At 34.6% G+C, this 15003-nt stretch overlaps 1 protein-coding gene across 1 annotated transcript in view; it reads left to right on the forward strand.

The window, feature by feature from the left end:
- The window catches only part of CCDC171 (coiled-coil domain containing 171), a 336015-nt gene that overhangs the window by 73734 nt on the left and 247278 nt on the right, over window positions 1-15003 (forward strand). Inside the window, 2 exon segments of the mRNA XM_024760469.1 lie at window positions 2354-2514; window positions 7604-7742. Of these exon segments, the coding sequence (XP_024616237.1) occupies window positions 2354-2514; window positions 7604-7742 (300 nt within the window).

Genomic DNA, 15003 nt, shown 5'->3' on the forward strand with positions numbered 1-15003 from the left:
AATTCAGTTTCAGACTAGTTTAAAAGCAAATGAGACTACTGAGTTGTAATTAATCACCATCTTACTATAAATGGGAGTTAAAAATATGTTTGAAGTATTCTGTTATTAAATTTGTTTGGATGCTATGTCATAAAAATGAGAAAGTAGATTCAGAAGAGTGACTTGGAATTGTTTGTCTAGTTTTCTTTCAGTTGGATTGGTTTATCATTTGTGATTGAATGTGCATAGTTTCTGAAAGAACATACCAATGTAGATAGAAGAAAATGTTTCCTAGACTTATTAATTTTTACTTGTACACTGGGTTTAGACATAATAACAACAAAGAAAAATAGTTTAAAAGACCAAATTTGAAAATGTACAAAGTTGTATTGTATCTACATATCTATTCTACTTCCTTACTTTAGTGTAAGAGAATAGGTGTTTCAATTAATCCAAAATAGTTTTGGATAATTAGAAATAATTCTGGTGATTACTATTTGTATGGATTAATTTATGAAACATTTTCATATTTCCTACGCTTCATTTTTTGGTGAGTTCATTTTTCCTAACTCAGGTTATGTTTTGCCATTCCTGGGAAGCTTGTGTCACACAGAGTTCATAGATTTTTTCTGATTTCATGGCCCTTTGGGCCTGCTTCTGTGACAGGAAGCACTTGCCTATATTCTCTCATGGTCTATCCTTTCCTAACAAGAGCTGAGACTGTATATTTTCATGATGATTGTATATACCGCGAGCACTACATTGCCTGGCACATATTAAGTGCCTAATAAATATTTATCTAAACACTTATTAAATAGTTATTATATATTTACATTTAATGTTAAATACATATTAATATTAAATAAATGTTGTCTCATTAGATCTTTGTAGCCACCCTGTAGAGTCTGTATATTATTATTATTATTGTTATTGTTAGTATTTACTGTTTACAGATGAGGAACCTCAGGCTTTTGGAGTTTAATATGCCCAAGGGCATATAAGTTGATTTGTAGAGCTGCGACTCAAACCTGAGACTTACGGTTCTAAAGCCCCATTTTCTATCTAGTGTGAAGCATTTTTTTCCTACCGCCCTCCTTTTGTGAGCTTTAGCGAGCTATTTTTTTATTCTTAACTTAATTTTCTAAAAAGATAAAATATTCACATAGTTCAAAAATTAAAACAAAATTGAGGCGATCGAGAACTCTTGCTTTCACTCTTGTCTCTCCTATTGTTCTCTCTTTCCTGCTGTCTATCCTTATTTTTTCCACTTGTTTACCTAAAATATAGCATACCACATACAATAATCTGGACTCTGCTTCTCCCAATATGTATTAACTACACAGAGAACCATGTAGACAACTTGCTTTTCAAAAGTTATTTTGTAGCCTTTTTACAGCTACAAATTATTCTTTTATGGATATGCACTTTATCTATTCTACTGTTGGCGTATACAGGGAATCTAGTTTTTAAAATGTCTTGTTGTGTAAAATTTCAAGTACATGCAAAAGTAGAGAGAATAGTAGAATGGACTCCCCGTGTACCCATCACTCAGCTTCAAGACTTATCTCACAGGACAATTGTGTTTTATCTATAATATTAGCACTCTTCTACTCCACCACCCCCAGATTATTTTGAAGCAAATCCTAGATATCATATTACTACACCCATAAATATTTTAGTCAAATAGTATTATTTGCTTTTTTTTTTTTTTTTTTTTTTTATGTTGTGCCTCTCCCGTTGCGGAGCACAGGCTCCGGACGCGCAGGCTCAGCAGCCATGGCTCACGGGCCCAGCCGCTCTGCGGTATGTGGGATCTTCCCAGACCAGGGCATGAACCCGTGTCCCCTGCATCAGCAGGCGGACTCTCAACCACTGCGCCACCAGGGAAGCCCAATAGTATTATTTGATAATAAAAATTTTGCTTTTCTACAGTAAGAAATCTCCAGGAATAAAAAGATCTGTTAACTTTGTTAGGCTTATAAAGATGTTCATATAATAATGTTTCTCAAAAGAGAGGAAGGATACTTCCCTCTAGTTTTCAAAAACCACTTAATTTATTATGTTTATAAAAAAAATGTCCAAATGGGGTTAGTAGATCAAAATTAGGCACTTTGATGGGACGCATTATATTGTATCCGCCTGTCCCTTTTCATAGCACAGTTGAGTCTGTAGTCTTCCACTCTTCTCTTCCATTACACATGTTGAGAAAGGGAATAAACTGCCCTTTGCTTATTTTCCTTTTTTAAACCAAAAACAGAAAGAAAGACTTGTTTGGATGAATGATAATCTGCTGTTTGATAAAGTATTCTACTCAATTTGAGATTGGTGCTAGTGTTTCCTTTCTTGCTTTAATTACTTTTCTGTCATCTGGTAGTTACGGATTCGAGACCTTGAAGGAGCTTTGCAGGTAGAAAAGGCCAGCCAAGCAGAAGCTGTTGCTGATTTGGAAATGATCAAGAATGAATTCAAAGAAGTTGAAAGTGCATATGAACGAGAAAAGCATAATGCACAAGAGAGCTTTGCAAAACTAAATATGTAAGTGTTATACTGTAAAACTCTCTAAATTAATATTAAGAGTTTATGAAATCTACATGAGTATGAATGTGTAGTACTAGGTAAATATGGAAATGCTCTGTTGGATTTTGAAGTATCATGGCAATTCCAAGGAGTCTCAGAAATGCAGAAATACTTTCTTATACTAGAAAGTAAATATATTAATATATTTTATATTTACTGTTGTAGTATCTTTAAGGCCTTGACTTCTAGGCCACCTAAAATGGGCTATGTGGGAGATGGGTAATGTTTGAGATATTCGTAAACTGTAGAAATAATAGTAGGAATAATACTGCTACTGGGGCTATCATGTATGTGGCTCACTTCATACCTAGCATTGCATGGTTTTATTTAATTTCTAACACCCTATGAGGTAGCTACTCTTTTTTTATCCCTGTTCCACAGATGTGAAAATTGAGGCCTAACGAGGGTAAGGACACACAGCTAAGTGTAGAGTCAGGATCTTTCTGACTCCTATTGATTTTAACCTTTTCCAGTTCAAATGTCTATCATCTGAAAAGTTCTGGGAAATTTTTTAAGAAGTTTATAGCTATTTAGTATGCTTCCAAAAATAAGTCAATAGTAGACATTTTAAGCCATTTCCTCTCAGAGGATGAAATGTGTACCACCATTGGTACATGACATGATAATAGGTTGATATATCAGAGTTATGTATTTATTTTTAATGTTTATTTATGACAGATAGTAGTTTTCCATTTACAGTTATAATATAGTTTCCTTTTAAAATACTTCATTTAACTTACGATGTGAGTTAATTTAAAGAAAAGTATTATTTAGAGTTGTGCGTATGGCAGGAATTATAAAGATGGCACTTGAAAGACAAGTTTGAAAAAATTTAAAACTCTTTAACTGTGATTACCTTTATTAGTAATGCTTATAATACATTAAATGAGTAATTCTTAACTGAATTTTCTTGCTTCCTCCAGAATGACTTAAATGACATTCTGTGAACATTATTCTAAGGACTTATGCTCCTTTATTTCCTTTGAATCATATCTTGAATCTGCACATTTATATATAAATATGTTTGAAGGGCCTTTATGTAGCATATAGTACAGGCTTCTTTACTGTTGCTTTGAGGTAATGATTATGACCTACTAGTGAAACTGTAAGAAGTCAGACTGTACTCCCAACAATTAAAGCTCTCCAGCGGTGAAATAATAGGCTTCTTTGGGGAACTAGTGAACTCTCTGCCTTGGAAAGTTCGAAACAGGGGGTAGATGATTCTTTGTCATGGATACCGAAGAAGAGAGCTCTGCAAAGGTTGGATTAGAGGAATTCTAAGATAATTGCTAACGTTTAAGCTCTAAGATTTTAACCTATGCACTTTAAAAATTGGACTCCAGAGCAAATTTTTTCCTTATGTTTGTTTTGCTATTATTTGTGTTTTGGTGCTTGAAAAATTTTACTCAAGTTTTGTATTCCAATAAACACAAACTAACAGTTCTAAATATTAATTATGTATTACAGCTAAGCACCAGCTGACAATCCTAAATGCTTTAATATAATGTCCTTTATCTGTTCTTCATCCCCATATAACTGTGCTATAATAAAAGTTACTAATAATATTAATAAATAAACAAGAAACAGTAAAAATTAAGTAGTAATTAAAGTCCACGACTCATTGATAGTTTCTGTGACTTCTCTCCCCCATCCCCTCCTTCTTGTCATTGTATGTCATACGACAGCCACTTCCTTTCCATTTATCAGTGGTATGAGAAGGACTGATATGACATGAGGGATGATTGGATAAGTTATTTCATTTTCTACCTATACGTCTGATTCTTTTTCAGAATCGTCTTTAAAATCTTTTAGAGTCACAAACTCTCAAGTATTAATTTTTCAAAGTAGTTCTAAGTTTTGGATAATGTATTTCAAAAGGAGAATTGATATTATAGGTCTTTAAGGTAAATAATACCTTTAATTTACAACTCTGAGAGCAGTGAGTTTTGGGGTAGGAGACATTGTTTTACCTTTTGGATAGATCTGATTTAGCAGTTGGTGATAACGAGGTTATAGAGGAAATGCTGCCTGAACCTTGCAGGTGGTTAAGGGTTTTAAACTTCTGTTTCCTTCCAGGTAGATCTAGGCAGGATCTCATTAAAAGGCAGGAGGAAAAAGCTGTGTGTGTATTTTAGAGTTTTAATTTTGGCCAACAGTTTCAAAACAGTGAATATTCCTGCATGAAACTATTTTCAGTGGAATATATATGTATACATATGTAGATGGAATATACATATGTATACATATATATTAGATGGAATATATGTATATATAATATATTATTATATATTAAATATTACATATAATAATATAATAAGTAAAATTATTATATATTAAACATATCTTTTGAAGAACTCAGCTAAGAATTTGAATAACAGGCTATTTTAATGAATACATATAATGTATAATTTTAGAAAGAATATATATTCTCTATATTCCTCTAATTAAATTTTCTTAGTTATAAATTGTTTTCCATTGAAAACTTACAGTATAAAACTAAACTTTTTCAGTAATTTTTTTTATACTTGAAATTTTTGGCCGCACTGAGTGGCTTGTGGGATCTTAATTCCCCCACCAGGGATCGAACCTGTGCCCTTGGCAGTGAAAGCACAGAGACCTAACCACTGGACCACCAGGGAATTCCCTTCAATGTGTCAGGTCTTCATTAGCTGTTGTAACTAACTGATTGTTGGGCAATGGTAGGGAGAAGATCCTGATAATCCTTACATCTAGTTTAAGTTTAAATTTAGTTTAAAATAATGCTAGTCAAGGATATGATACTGAACAGACTGAATCTAAATTTATTTATTTTATTACATTCAGTATTTAGGGACGTCTTTATTTTTCTAAATACATCAACCAAAAGTATAAAAAGAAGTACAAAAGTACTGGGTTGGCCAAAAAGTTCCTTTGGTTTTTAAGTAAAAATAAAAGACACATTTTTTATTTTCACCAAGAACTTTATTGAACAATGTATTCACCATTTTGTTCCACTACCTTCTGCCATTTTTCAGGCAACTTCATAATTCCATCTTCCCAAAACTTTTTATCTTTTTGAGCAGAGAACTGTTCCAGGTGCCTTTTACAGTCTTCCAGGGAATTGAAATTTTTTCCATTAAGAGAATTTTGTAAAGACCGAAATCAATGGAAATCCGAAGGTGCAATGTCTGGTGAATATGGCGGGTGAATCAGAACTTCCCAGCCAACCTGTAACAGTTTTTGCTTGATCATCAAAGAAACATGCAGTCTTGCATTATCCTGATGGAAGATTATGTGTTTTCTGTTGACTAATTCCGGTTGCTTTTCGTCGAGTGCCACTTTCAGTTGGTCTAATTGAGAGCAGTACTTGTTGGAATTAATTGTTTGGTTTTCACTCCCTTCCAATCCCACCGTATACACAACATCACCTTCTTTGGATGAAGACCGACCTTTGGTGTGGTTGGTGGTGGTTCATTTCGCTTGCTCCACGATCTCTTCCGTTCCACATTATTGTACACTTTTCATCACCTGTCACAATTTGTTTTAAAAACGGAACATTTTTGTTACGCTTCAGTAGAGAATCACGTGGGGAAATACGGTCATAAAGGTTTTTTTCACTTAACTTATGTGGAACTCAAACATCAAAGCGATTAACGTAACCAAGCTGGTGCAAATGATTTTCAGTGCTTGATTAGGATATTTTGAGTATGTCGGCTGTCTCCCACGTGGTATAACATTGATTGTTCTCAGTTAATGTCTCGATTTGATCACTATCAACTTCAACTGGTCTACCCGACCGTGGAGCATCATTCAGCGAGAAATCTCCAGCACAAAACTTCGCAAACCACTTTTGACACGTTCGATCAGTCACAGCACCTTCTCCATACACTGTGCAAATCTTTTTTTTGTGTTTCAGTTGCGTTTTTACCTTTCTTGAAATAATAAAGCATAATATGCCAAAAATTTGCTTTTTTTCTTCCATCTTCAATATCCAAATGGCTACACAAAAATTCAACAAATTTGATGTTTTTTTAAATGCACGCTGATATGACAGCTGTCACAATGTAGTCTAACAAAATTGTTTTGAATGAAGGTAAAGACAACTAAGGTGTACTAGAGCCAAATTACTGAAAAAACTGAATGAACTTTTTAGCCAACCCAGTATTATAACTTGTGGCACTATTATTGTTTATATTCTTGGTAAAAGATAGCCTGAAGATGGCTATTTTTTAAAACAGCTGTACTGTTGTCAAATTCTTAGCTAAACTCTTAAACAACAACAACAACAAAATGGGAATCCAGTAGGAAAGAATGGCTCTTAAGTACAAGTTTCCTTCTTCTCCCTTTCCTTTCTTGCCTAAAATCCTCCATCTGTCAAGTCCTGACTCTTCTCTGTTGGATTCAGAGAGACTGGGGCTCCTTGAACCTTCAGTTTACTCCCGCCCTACTCATTCCCCTTGGGTGGGGCTGTTGGCAGAAGCATAGGAGCCAACTTTTTTGGGTTGTGCATGAGATTACTGACAGCAAGGGCTGTTCACCATTTCACTGGACTCAACTTGGACTTTATTTATAAAATACACCAAATACCAGGTGCATTTAATTTTATATTTGCTGATTACTAATTTTTAAATTAAAATTTGATTTTAATAAAGTTAGCACTTGTACATAATCTAAAAAGTAAAATAGTGCTTTTAAGTTCATGAAAAACCACATTTTGGTACCCCATTGCTTTCTACGACCAGTTTCTGCTCCTTTGAAGCAACCAATTTTAATTCTTATAGCTGTTTCTTCTGATATTTAACTTTGTATTTCTAGATAACATGCATATTATGCCACTTTTTCAACTTCCACCTCTACATGTTATCTATTGGCCTCAACTATTATTCCTTCAGAGTCTTTCATTTAAGAATGTACAATTCTTTCTATTTGAAAAAATGAGAAGTGACCTTTAAAACCTCTGGGCATGAAACCATCATATATAATACATCTGCGACTTGTGTTAAAGTTGTATAATAGGACCTGATAAAAGCATATTTGAAAAACCTGCTCTGACACTTTAACTTTTCAGATTAGAGAGAGAGTATTTCTCCAAAAACAAGAAACTAAATGAAGAAATCGAGGAACAGAAGAAAGTAATTATAGACCTTTCAAAGAGACTCCAGTATAATGAAAAAAGTTGCAGTGAATTACAGGAAGAACTTGTAATGGTAAGGATAAAAAAGAAAACCCTATGGCAGTTACTTTATTGGGTCAAATTGGATGTTTAACAGTTTTTTTTTTCTCACTACATGCCATGAGATAATTGTATGAAAGTAATTTTAGTGGCATTGATATAAAATTTCAAAACTGGAGACACTGTTTACAACAAAGCTATACATAATAAAACCTCTGTTCTTTGGAATAATTGGGAAAACTAAATGAATTAGTGGAAAGTCTGAATTACAGAGTGTTTTCAAACTGATTCAGGTGTTTTTCTTTTTTTTTTTTAAGTGCATAAAACAATGTTACCTAGATGGAGGTGGGGTTAGGGTTTATAATCGGTAGATCTAATGATTTCAAAGACTCCCCCCGCTTTTTTAAAAAATAAATTTATTTTATTTTTGGCTGCGTTGGGTCTTCATTGCTGTGCGTGGGCTTTTCTCTGGTTGTGGCGAGCTGGGGCTCTTCGTTGTGGTGTGCGGGCTTCTCACTGCGGTGGCTTCTCTTGTTGGGGAACACGGGCTCTAGGCGCGCAGGCTTCAGTCGTTGTGATACGCGGGCTCAGCAGTTGTGGCTCATGGGCTTAGTTGCTCTGTGGCACGTGGGATCTTCCTGGACCAGGGCTCGAACCCGTGTCCCCTGCATTGGCAGGTGGATTCTTAACCGCTGCGCCACCGGGGAAGCCCTATTTTTATTTTTTAAATTTATTTTTGGCTGTGTTGGGTCTTTGTTGCTGCGCGCAGGCTTTCTCTAGTTGTGGCGAGTGGGGACTACTCTTCGTTGCGGTGTGCTACCAGGGAAGCCCCAAAGACTCCCTTTTATAATCATTTTGAACCTGATCACTCTGTCTCCATTCCCCAATAATCGAGCCTTCACACCATCACCAAATTTATCTTTCTAAAGTATTGATCTGCTCTTGTCACCCTCCATTCATTAAAAAGCAATTAATGTCTCCCTGTGGCTTTCAGAATAAAGTCCAACTTCATGTCATGTAATCCAAGGCCATTTTCTTTGTGGCTCTATGTTAACTTTTCCAGCTTCTTCTATTGCCGTTGCCCTCTCTTTGTCTTGCTCCAGCCACAGTAAAGTACTCTCAGCTTCGTAAACACATTATATATCTTCACAGTGTCTTACGTTTGTTCAGACTATTTTTTGACCCATGTTGACTGAAATGCTCATTCTCTTAACAAATTCCTATATTATCCTGTGATGGTCAGCTCTGAAATTTTGCAGTCTGTGACGCTTTCTATGGTTCCATCTTTTGCTACTTTTTCATCCACCTAAATTCAGAATTCTGCCCCCTCCCAGCTTTGTGTTTCCTTAGTTTAGCATCTGTATCATAACACCAAAATCTGATGTGTGTTATCTCTGCCAAGAGATTGAGAGTGCATTGAGGCTAACTTCATTTTACATGCCAAGATTCCACAGTAGTACTTGCCTCAGTAGACATTTGTTGGATGGATTTATTTGGTTGATGCACATACTCCTACTCTGCAGTTTGCTCGGAACCCCAAGAGGGAGGGCATAAAGTTTATAGTAATACCCTATTTCCTCTTTGTCTTGTTCTCCACGTACATACCTTCCCCAGAGACTTGGCTACTTCACTTTCAATTATATTCCACAACTCTTAGCGATGTTAGTTACTGAGGAAAATGAATATTCTTTTCCTTGTCCAAAAAGATGGAAACTCAGGGTTATACTAAGAAGTGGTAGCCAAATCAATGCTGCCGAGTTAGAAAGGTAACAATGACAAAGAAAGTAATGATGGGATAACATTTAAACTCTTTATCATTTTCAAATGACCCAGTATTATATACAGACAGGTGGCCCTCTGTCTGTCTTGCTTCAGCCACATTAGAGTACTCTTGGCTTCCTAAACAGATTATATATTTTCATAACTTTCTTGCTTCTGTTTTGGTTGTTCATATTTTTGACCACATTGGCTGAAATGCTCCTTCTTTTCCTGTAACAAATGTCGGTATATCCTCTAATGTTCAACTCTGTCTCCGTTTAACTCAGGATATCTAGTTTGTTCTGATAAAGGGATTGATATTATTGCTTACACTGTGGTTGAATTTGTAGTTTGAGTTCTTTGGATGTGGGATTTTAGAAAGCTTAGAGCTCTCTGTGTGGCATGCTGTAGTGCCTGTTCACTGTTATGTGCTACCCTAAATTTCATGGGCTATCCCACTTCTCACTTCTGGTTCAGGAGGGTGAATCATGGTGGAGAAAAACACGTCAGAGTCATTGAGCTGAGTATTGGTCTTGCTGTAATCAAACAGTTTGGAAAGTGAGTTATAACTGAGAATGCAATGGTGAAGACATTGTCACCAATATAAGTTGCGTGAATCCTCCTGATTCTGGTCTCCTAGCACTCCAATGACTAGTTAAAAGAAGACTGGCTGAATTCACCACTGAATTCAGGGTGCTTTGTGATTAAAAATAATTTACTTGGTGCCAATAGGTTTTTACTTTTTAACTTTTACAATTTGGTGGATGGTCTGAAATAGGCGAGTTGTAGCTCACTAGCAACCACCGTTTGCTTGTTTGGACCATTGGCACTCAGCTTATAAAGCACTATTGTTCTGACTGGTGGAAGAGCCATTGGGATGTTCAGAAACGTATTCAGGTTGCAGCCTAAGTGATCTACAGTTCACATGGTTCAGCCTAACTATTTATATGTTCCTCTCTGTTTTTTCATCTCTCTTAAAGTCCTAGCTTTATGTCCTATTTTCTTCCATCTTTCTGTTTTCTTGTCCTCCTCTTTTTATCCTTCCTTATTATTAGCTTTCTCCTTTAACTTGTTCTGTTTTATTCTTTTTAGAACAGTTGCTTTCTATCTCTTTACCCAACCATAATATGAAATTTAAAAAATATTTAATGAAAATACTATTACTTTAAATAGTAAGTACAGTGTTTTATTTTTTATTAAAAAACATCTGTAGCTTTTCTTAAATCATTTTTTGGGTACATAGTCCTTTATTTCCTTTTATTTTTTCTGTAGGTTAGTGGCCTTTGAGTTGGGAGGGGAATCTTATAAATTTCTCTCCAAAGAGATATCTGTCAAATTAAGAATTTTAAACCATAAAAAATGGAGTTTTTTTTAGTTCTGCATCCTTACAGTCTGTTATTTTTGCTTTGAATTCATAATTGTTTTTGACTGAAGAGAAAATACCTTAAGGAGAGGCTTTTACCTTTTGTTTTTGGAAATAAAACTTTGTTTTAATGACATCCTATGATCCTACGTACCCTAGTGTGTCTTTCCCACAGTTATGTTTCTATTGAACATAATAGTGTCAGCTTTTATAGAATATAGATGGGAAGCATAAGTTAGCTACAGGTAATTTTCCTCTCCCTTTGAGGTAACCACTTGTTTTCTAGTTTAGGTCACATTCATGACCATTATTCAAGTCTTGGTCTTTATTTTCTATGTTGCATTGTAAGAGAAAATTAAGGCCACTTTCCTCTATAGGTTTACTAGTGAGATCAAGGTATTATTAATATATGCAAAGGCTTCAGGAAGTTTTGAGACTTAAAAAAAGCAATTGTATAACCTAAGGTCACATAGCCTCTCAGAATTGGAAGAAACCATAGAGATCATCCAGGTCAGGATATACACAGTGTCAATAAGCCAGTTGCAAAGTGATAGCTTCCCTGTTTCAAGAGAGAGAATAAAAATATAGAGCATAATTTTGGAAAAGTTCAAACTGGTTATGTTGAGTCTTTTGTTTATATTTAAGGAATATAAACCCAGCCAACATTAATTGTACTTTTATATTCATGAAATTACTCCTATTCAAGGTGTGGATTTAGAAGATATGATTAGCAAATGAGTAGTATATTATTATTTTTAATATCATAGAATTAATAGAATTTCAACATAGGACATCTAAGGATTTAACAAAATTAGTTTCATGTTCCATGTTATACACTATTGAATTTGACTTTAAAAAGTTTTGATTAAAGTTGAACTATTAATTTTAAATTCTATGAGTTTAATAATGATTTAATCAACTACTAATTAAAACCAAATTTCAAGTTTAAGCTGCTTAGTGATCATGCTTATTAAAGCCCTTCAGAGGTTCAATAGATCCAGTTGGGTCTTTTAGTCATTACTGTGAGGTTTTTTTTGTTTTTTTTTTTTACTCTCAGTTTTTATATCTGCTTCTCTTGAAGCAGGGGAGCTATCATTTTCAAATTGGTATTAGGATTTGCTTTGTGCTTTCCACAATGAAATTTTTTTAAGTCCATCATTTCTTGAGATTTGTTTTTCTGCCACTCAGTAATATTTAGTTACAGCTCTAGGAGAGACCACATATTGAAAACGGAATTCTAGTTCTCATGAGGTTTTGCTCAAAGAATATTTTATTCTCTAAAGAACTTGTGATTGAAAATGGTCAAGTGTATATTTTTTCCCTATACTTTGGGGGCTTGACTGATTATATAACAATAATGATTGCTAGCATTAGATAGGATTTTGGCAAGTGCTTTGATTGCTGTGCTTTGTGGTAAAGTAAAAGTTTCTTGATAATATTTTTGCATCAAATGATCAGTTAGGTTTGTTTTAGAAGGACATGTTTCTGATTTTGCAGGAGGCATTCAAAACTAATGGGCTAATAAAAATTCTATTCTGAATTTTTACTAAAAATTTGTTGATTCCTGCTTTTTACCAATAATAGGAGTAGTATTTATATATGAGCATTGTTTTTGCTAATATAAAAATCACTTTCTGTCTCTCTTAGTGGTCCCTAAAAATTTAATACTATTAAATAGTATTTCTCAAATGTGTGTATGTTTGTATTTGTGTATTTAAATGTGCATTATATGACTGGCTTCCTAAATTTATAATGTGGGCATAAAGCTTTTTTATTAAGCTTTTTGAAATTTATTAATATGTATATTCTTAAGTTTTGAAAATTTAAATCTCATTTTTGACCTGGGAAAAAATAAAATGGTATTGTGTTTGTGTGCGTGTGTGCACATGTGAGTGTGCGTGTGTGTGTATGTGCGTGTGTGTGTGTGTGTGTGTGTGAGAGAGAGAGAGAGAGAGAAGGAGAGAGAGAGAGAAAGATAGAGATAGAGGGAGATATTTATATGTCAGGGCCTAAATTGAGATTGGACAGTAGCATTTTCTGAAAAATAAACTAAGTGTAAAGCTGTGTAAGGGAAGATGACAGTTCATCATATGCCATAAGCAATTGGGATCATAGAATGCTCACATCCGTGGAAGCAGCATAGGTGAGCAAGGAGGGAAAAAAATAGTAAACTGTTTTATGAAGAGGTAAGAGAGATTAGTTATCTTCAATATGATCAAAGGAAAAGCTGCAAATGGTGATGATTATGAAAGCTAACCAGATCAAATTCAGTTTAGCTGAGCAAGCTCTCCTGGAGTCCTTACAAATGGGCTGCCTATGTGGTAACTGGGTGGAAGATAAGATAAAAAGGTGAGATGTGGAGCATAAGTATGTGATGTCGGTTGCAGGTTCTGATGCTCCTCTGTTCTTTTCAGAATTCCTTTGTAATGCCTTAAAATATATTTAAACTAATTTAAAAGCTTATGTGAGTTCAAAACTGTTCAGAAATTATAGATGTTACGTATCACTGCTACAAAAGTTCAACCTACTTTTAAAATGCTAATTTCATTAAACAAATCTAGTGACTAAGTAAAGGTATTTATTTTTTAACTTTGTTTTTTCTATAATTTTTAACCTTATTTCGTTCCCCTTAATTGCTTTTATTCTTACTTATGGTTTGAGTCAACTTTTCCATTGCAGATCAGCAGGGCTCATTTTGCTAATTTCTAGATATAAATGTTTGCATATGCTTTTTTATGTTTTTTTCACGAGTTTGTATTAGAAATTTTTATTTACATGCATATCCATTTATGATATTCATACATGATTAGCAAAGTGAGGGATGAGTTTTTTTGTTTTGTTTTGTTTTTTTTTAATAGTCTGTGCCTACAAGGCACCTTCAGTTTATTAATTAATTAATTTATTTTTGCTGTGTTGGGTCTTCGTTTCTGTGCGAGGGCTTTCTCTAGTTGTGGCAAGCGGGGGCCACTCTTCATCGCAGTGCACGGGCCTCTCACTATCGCGGCCTTTCTTGTTGCGGCGCACAGGCTCCAGACGCGCAGGCTCAGTAGTTGTGGCTCACGGGCCCAGCCGCTCTGCGGCATGTGGGATCCTCCCAGACCAGGGCTCGAACCCGTGTCCCCTGCATCAGCAGGCAGATTCTCAACCACTGCGCCACCAGGCAAGCCCGAGGGATGAGTTTTTATAGGCTCAAAGAAAGATAAGATGATAGAATGACATGTTAGATTAAGCCAGAAATTCATTTACTTTAGCAATGTGTATAGTATACCAAGGTGGAAATACTACATAGTTCTTTGTCATCTCATTATCTTTCTGGTTAAAGATATTCTATAACCAACCTTGACTCCTCTTTAATAATACATTAAGGTCTGTCAGTCACAAATGTTTCTGAACTTTCTTTGAATATTTTGATATTTTTAGTCCCCTTTCTACACTGGTTGTAGATTCATCATGACATCTATAAAGTAGTTCTTGGTTCATGGTGAGTGATCAGTAAATGTTCATCCGAACATCATCTGGTTAGCCAACATAGCAGTAAGGAACTTTTATTCCTAGGGTAATAAACTCTTTATGTGAATTATGTCCAAGGCAAAAAGAAGTGAGTTCTTTTATCCTACCATTTTGTCTTTTAAACTTCTGTGCATTTTTAGGATTACAGAATTTGTTGAACAGCATTTTAACATTAACCTAAACTTACTCTTCATGTCACACAATAAAGCATGTTAATCAAAAATTAGAAACTTAGTATTTTATCTTGCTTTGCACTTTGTTTTTGACCCAGCAGTTTTGTTTATTTAGTTGGTAGGTTCTGTAGAATTTCTTGCATATCAAAAGGCTACTAAGAGAACTAACAGCTTTGAGAACAAAATTTAAATATAAGTGCAATCCACACTTAAAAAAAGTCCCAGATGTTTTCTCTGTATGAATGAAGAATGGAAGCTTCATTTATAAAACAAAAACAATTTATTAGGAAAAAAATTGTCAACTGTAAAAAGAAAAGGACACTTTGCTGTACACTTGAAACTAACACAATTTTGTAAATCAACTCTACTTCAGTAAAAAACAATGAAAAGGACAGTTTTTCCAGTCATAACCTGGTTCATAAACCTATTAGATGTAAGTAAAATTTGTATTGGCTGTATTATGAGACTATGACCCAGATATCTCTGTAGAA

The sequence above is a fragment of the Neophocaena asiaeorientalis genome, unplaced genomic scaffold, assembly GCF_003031525.2.
Source record: "Neophocaena asiaeorientalis asiaeorientalis breed wild unplaced genomic scaffold, Neophocaena_asiaeorientalis_V1.1 scaffold174, whole genome shotgun sequence".
Taxonomy (NCBI): domain Eukaryota; kingdom Metazoa; phylum Chordata; class Mammalia; order Artiodactyla; family Phocoenidae; genus Neophocaena; species Neophocaena asiaeorientalis.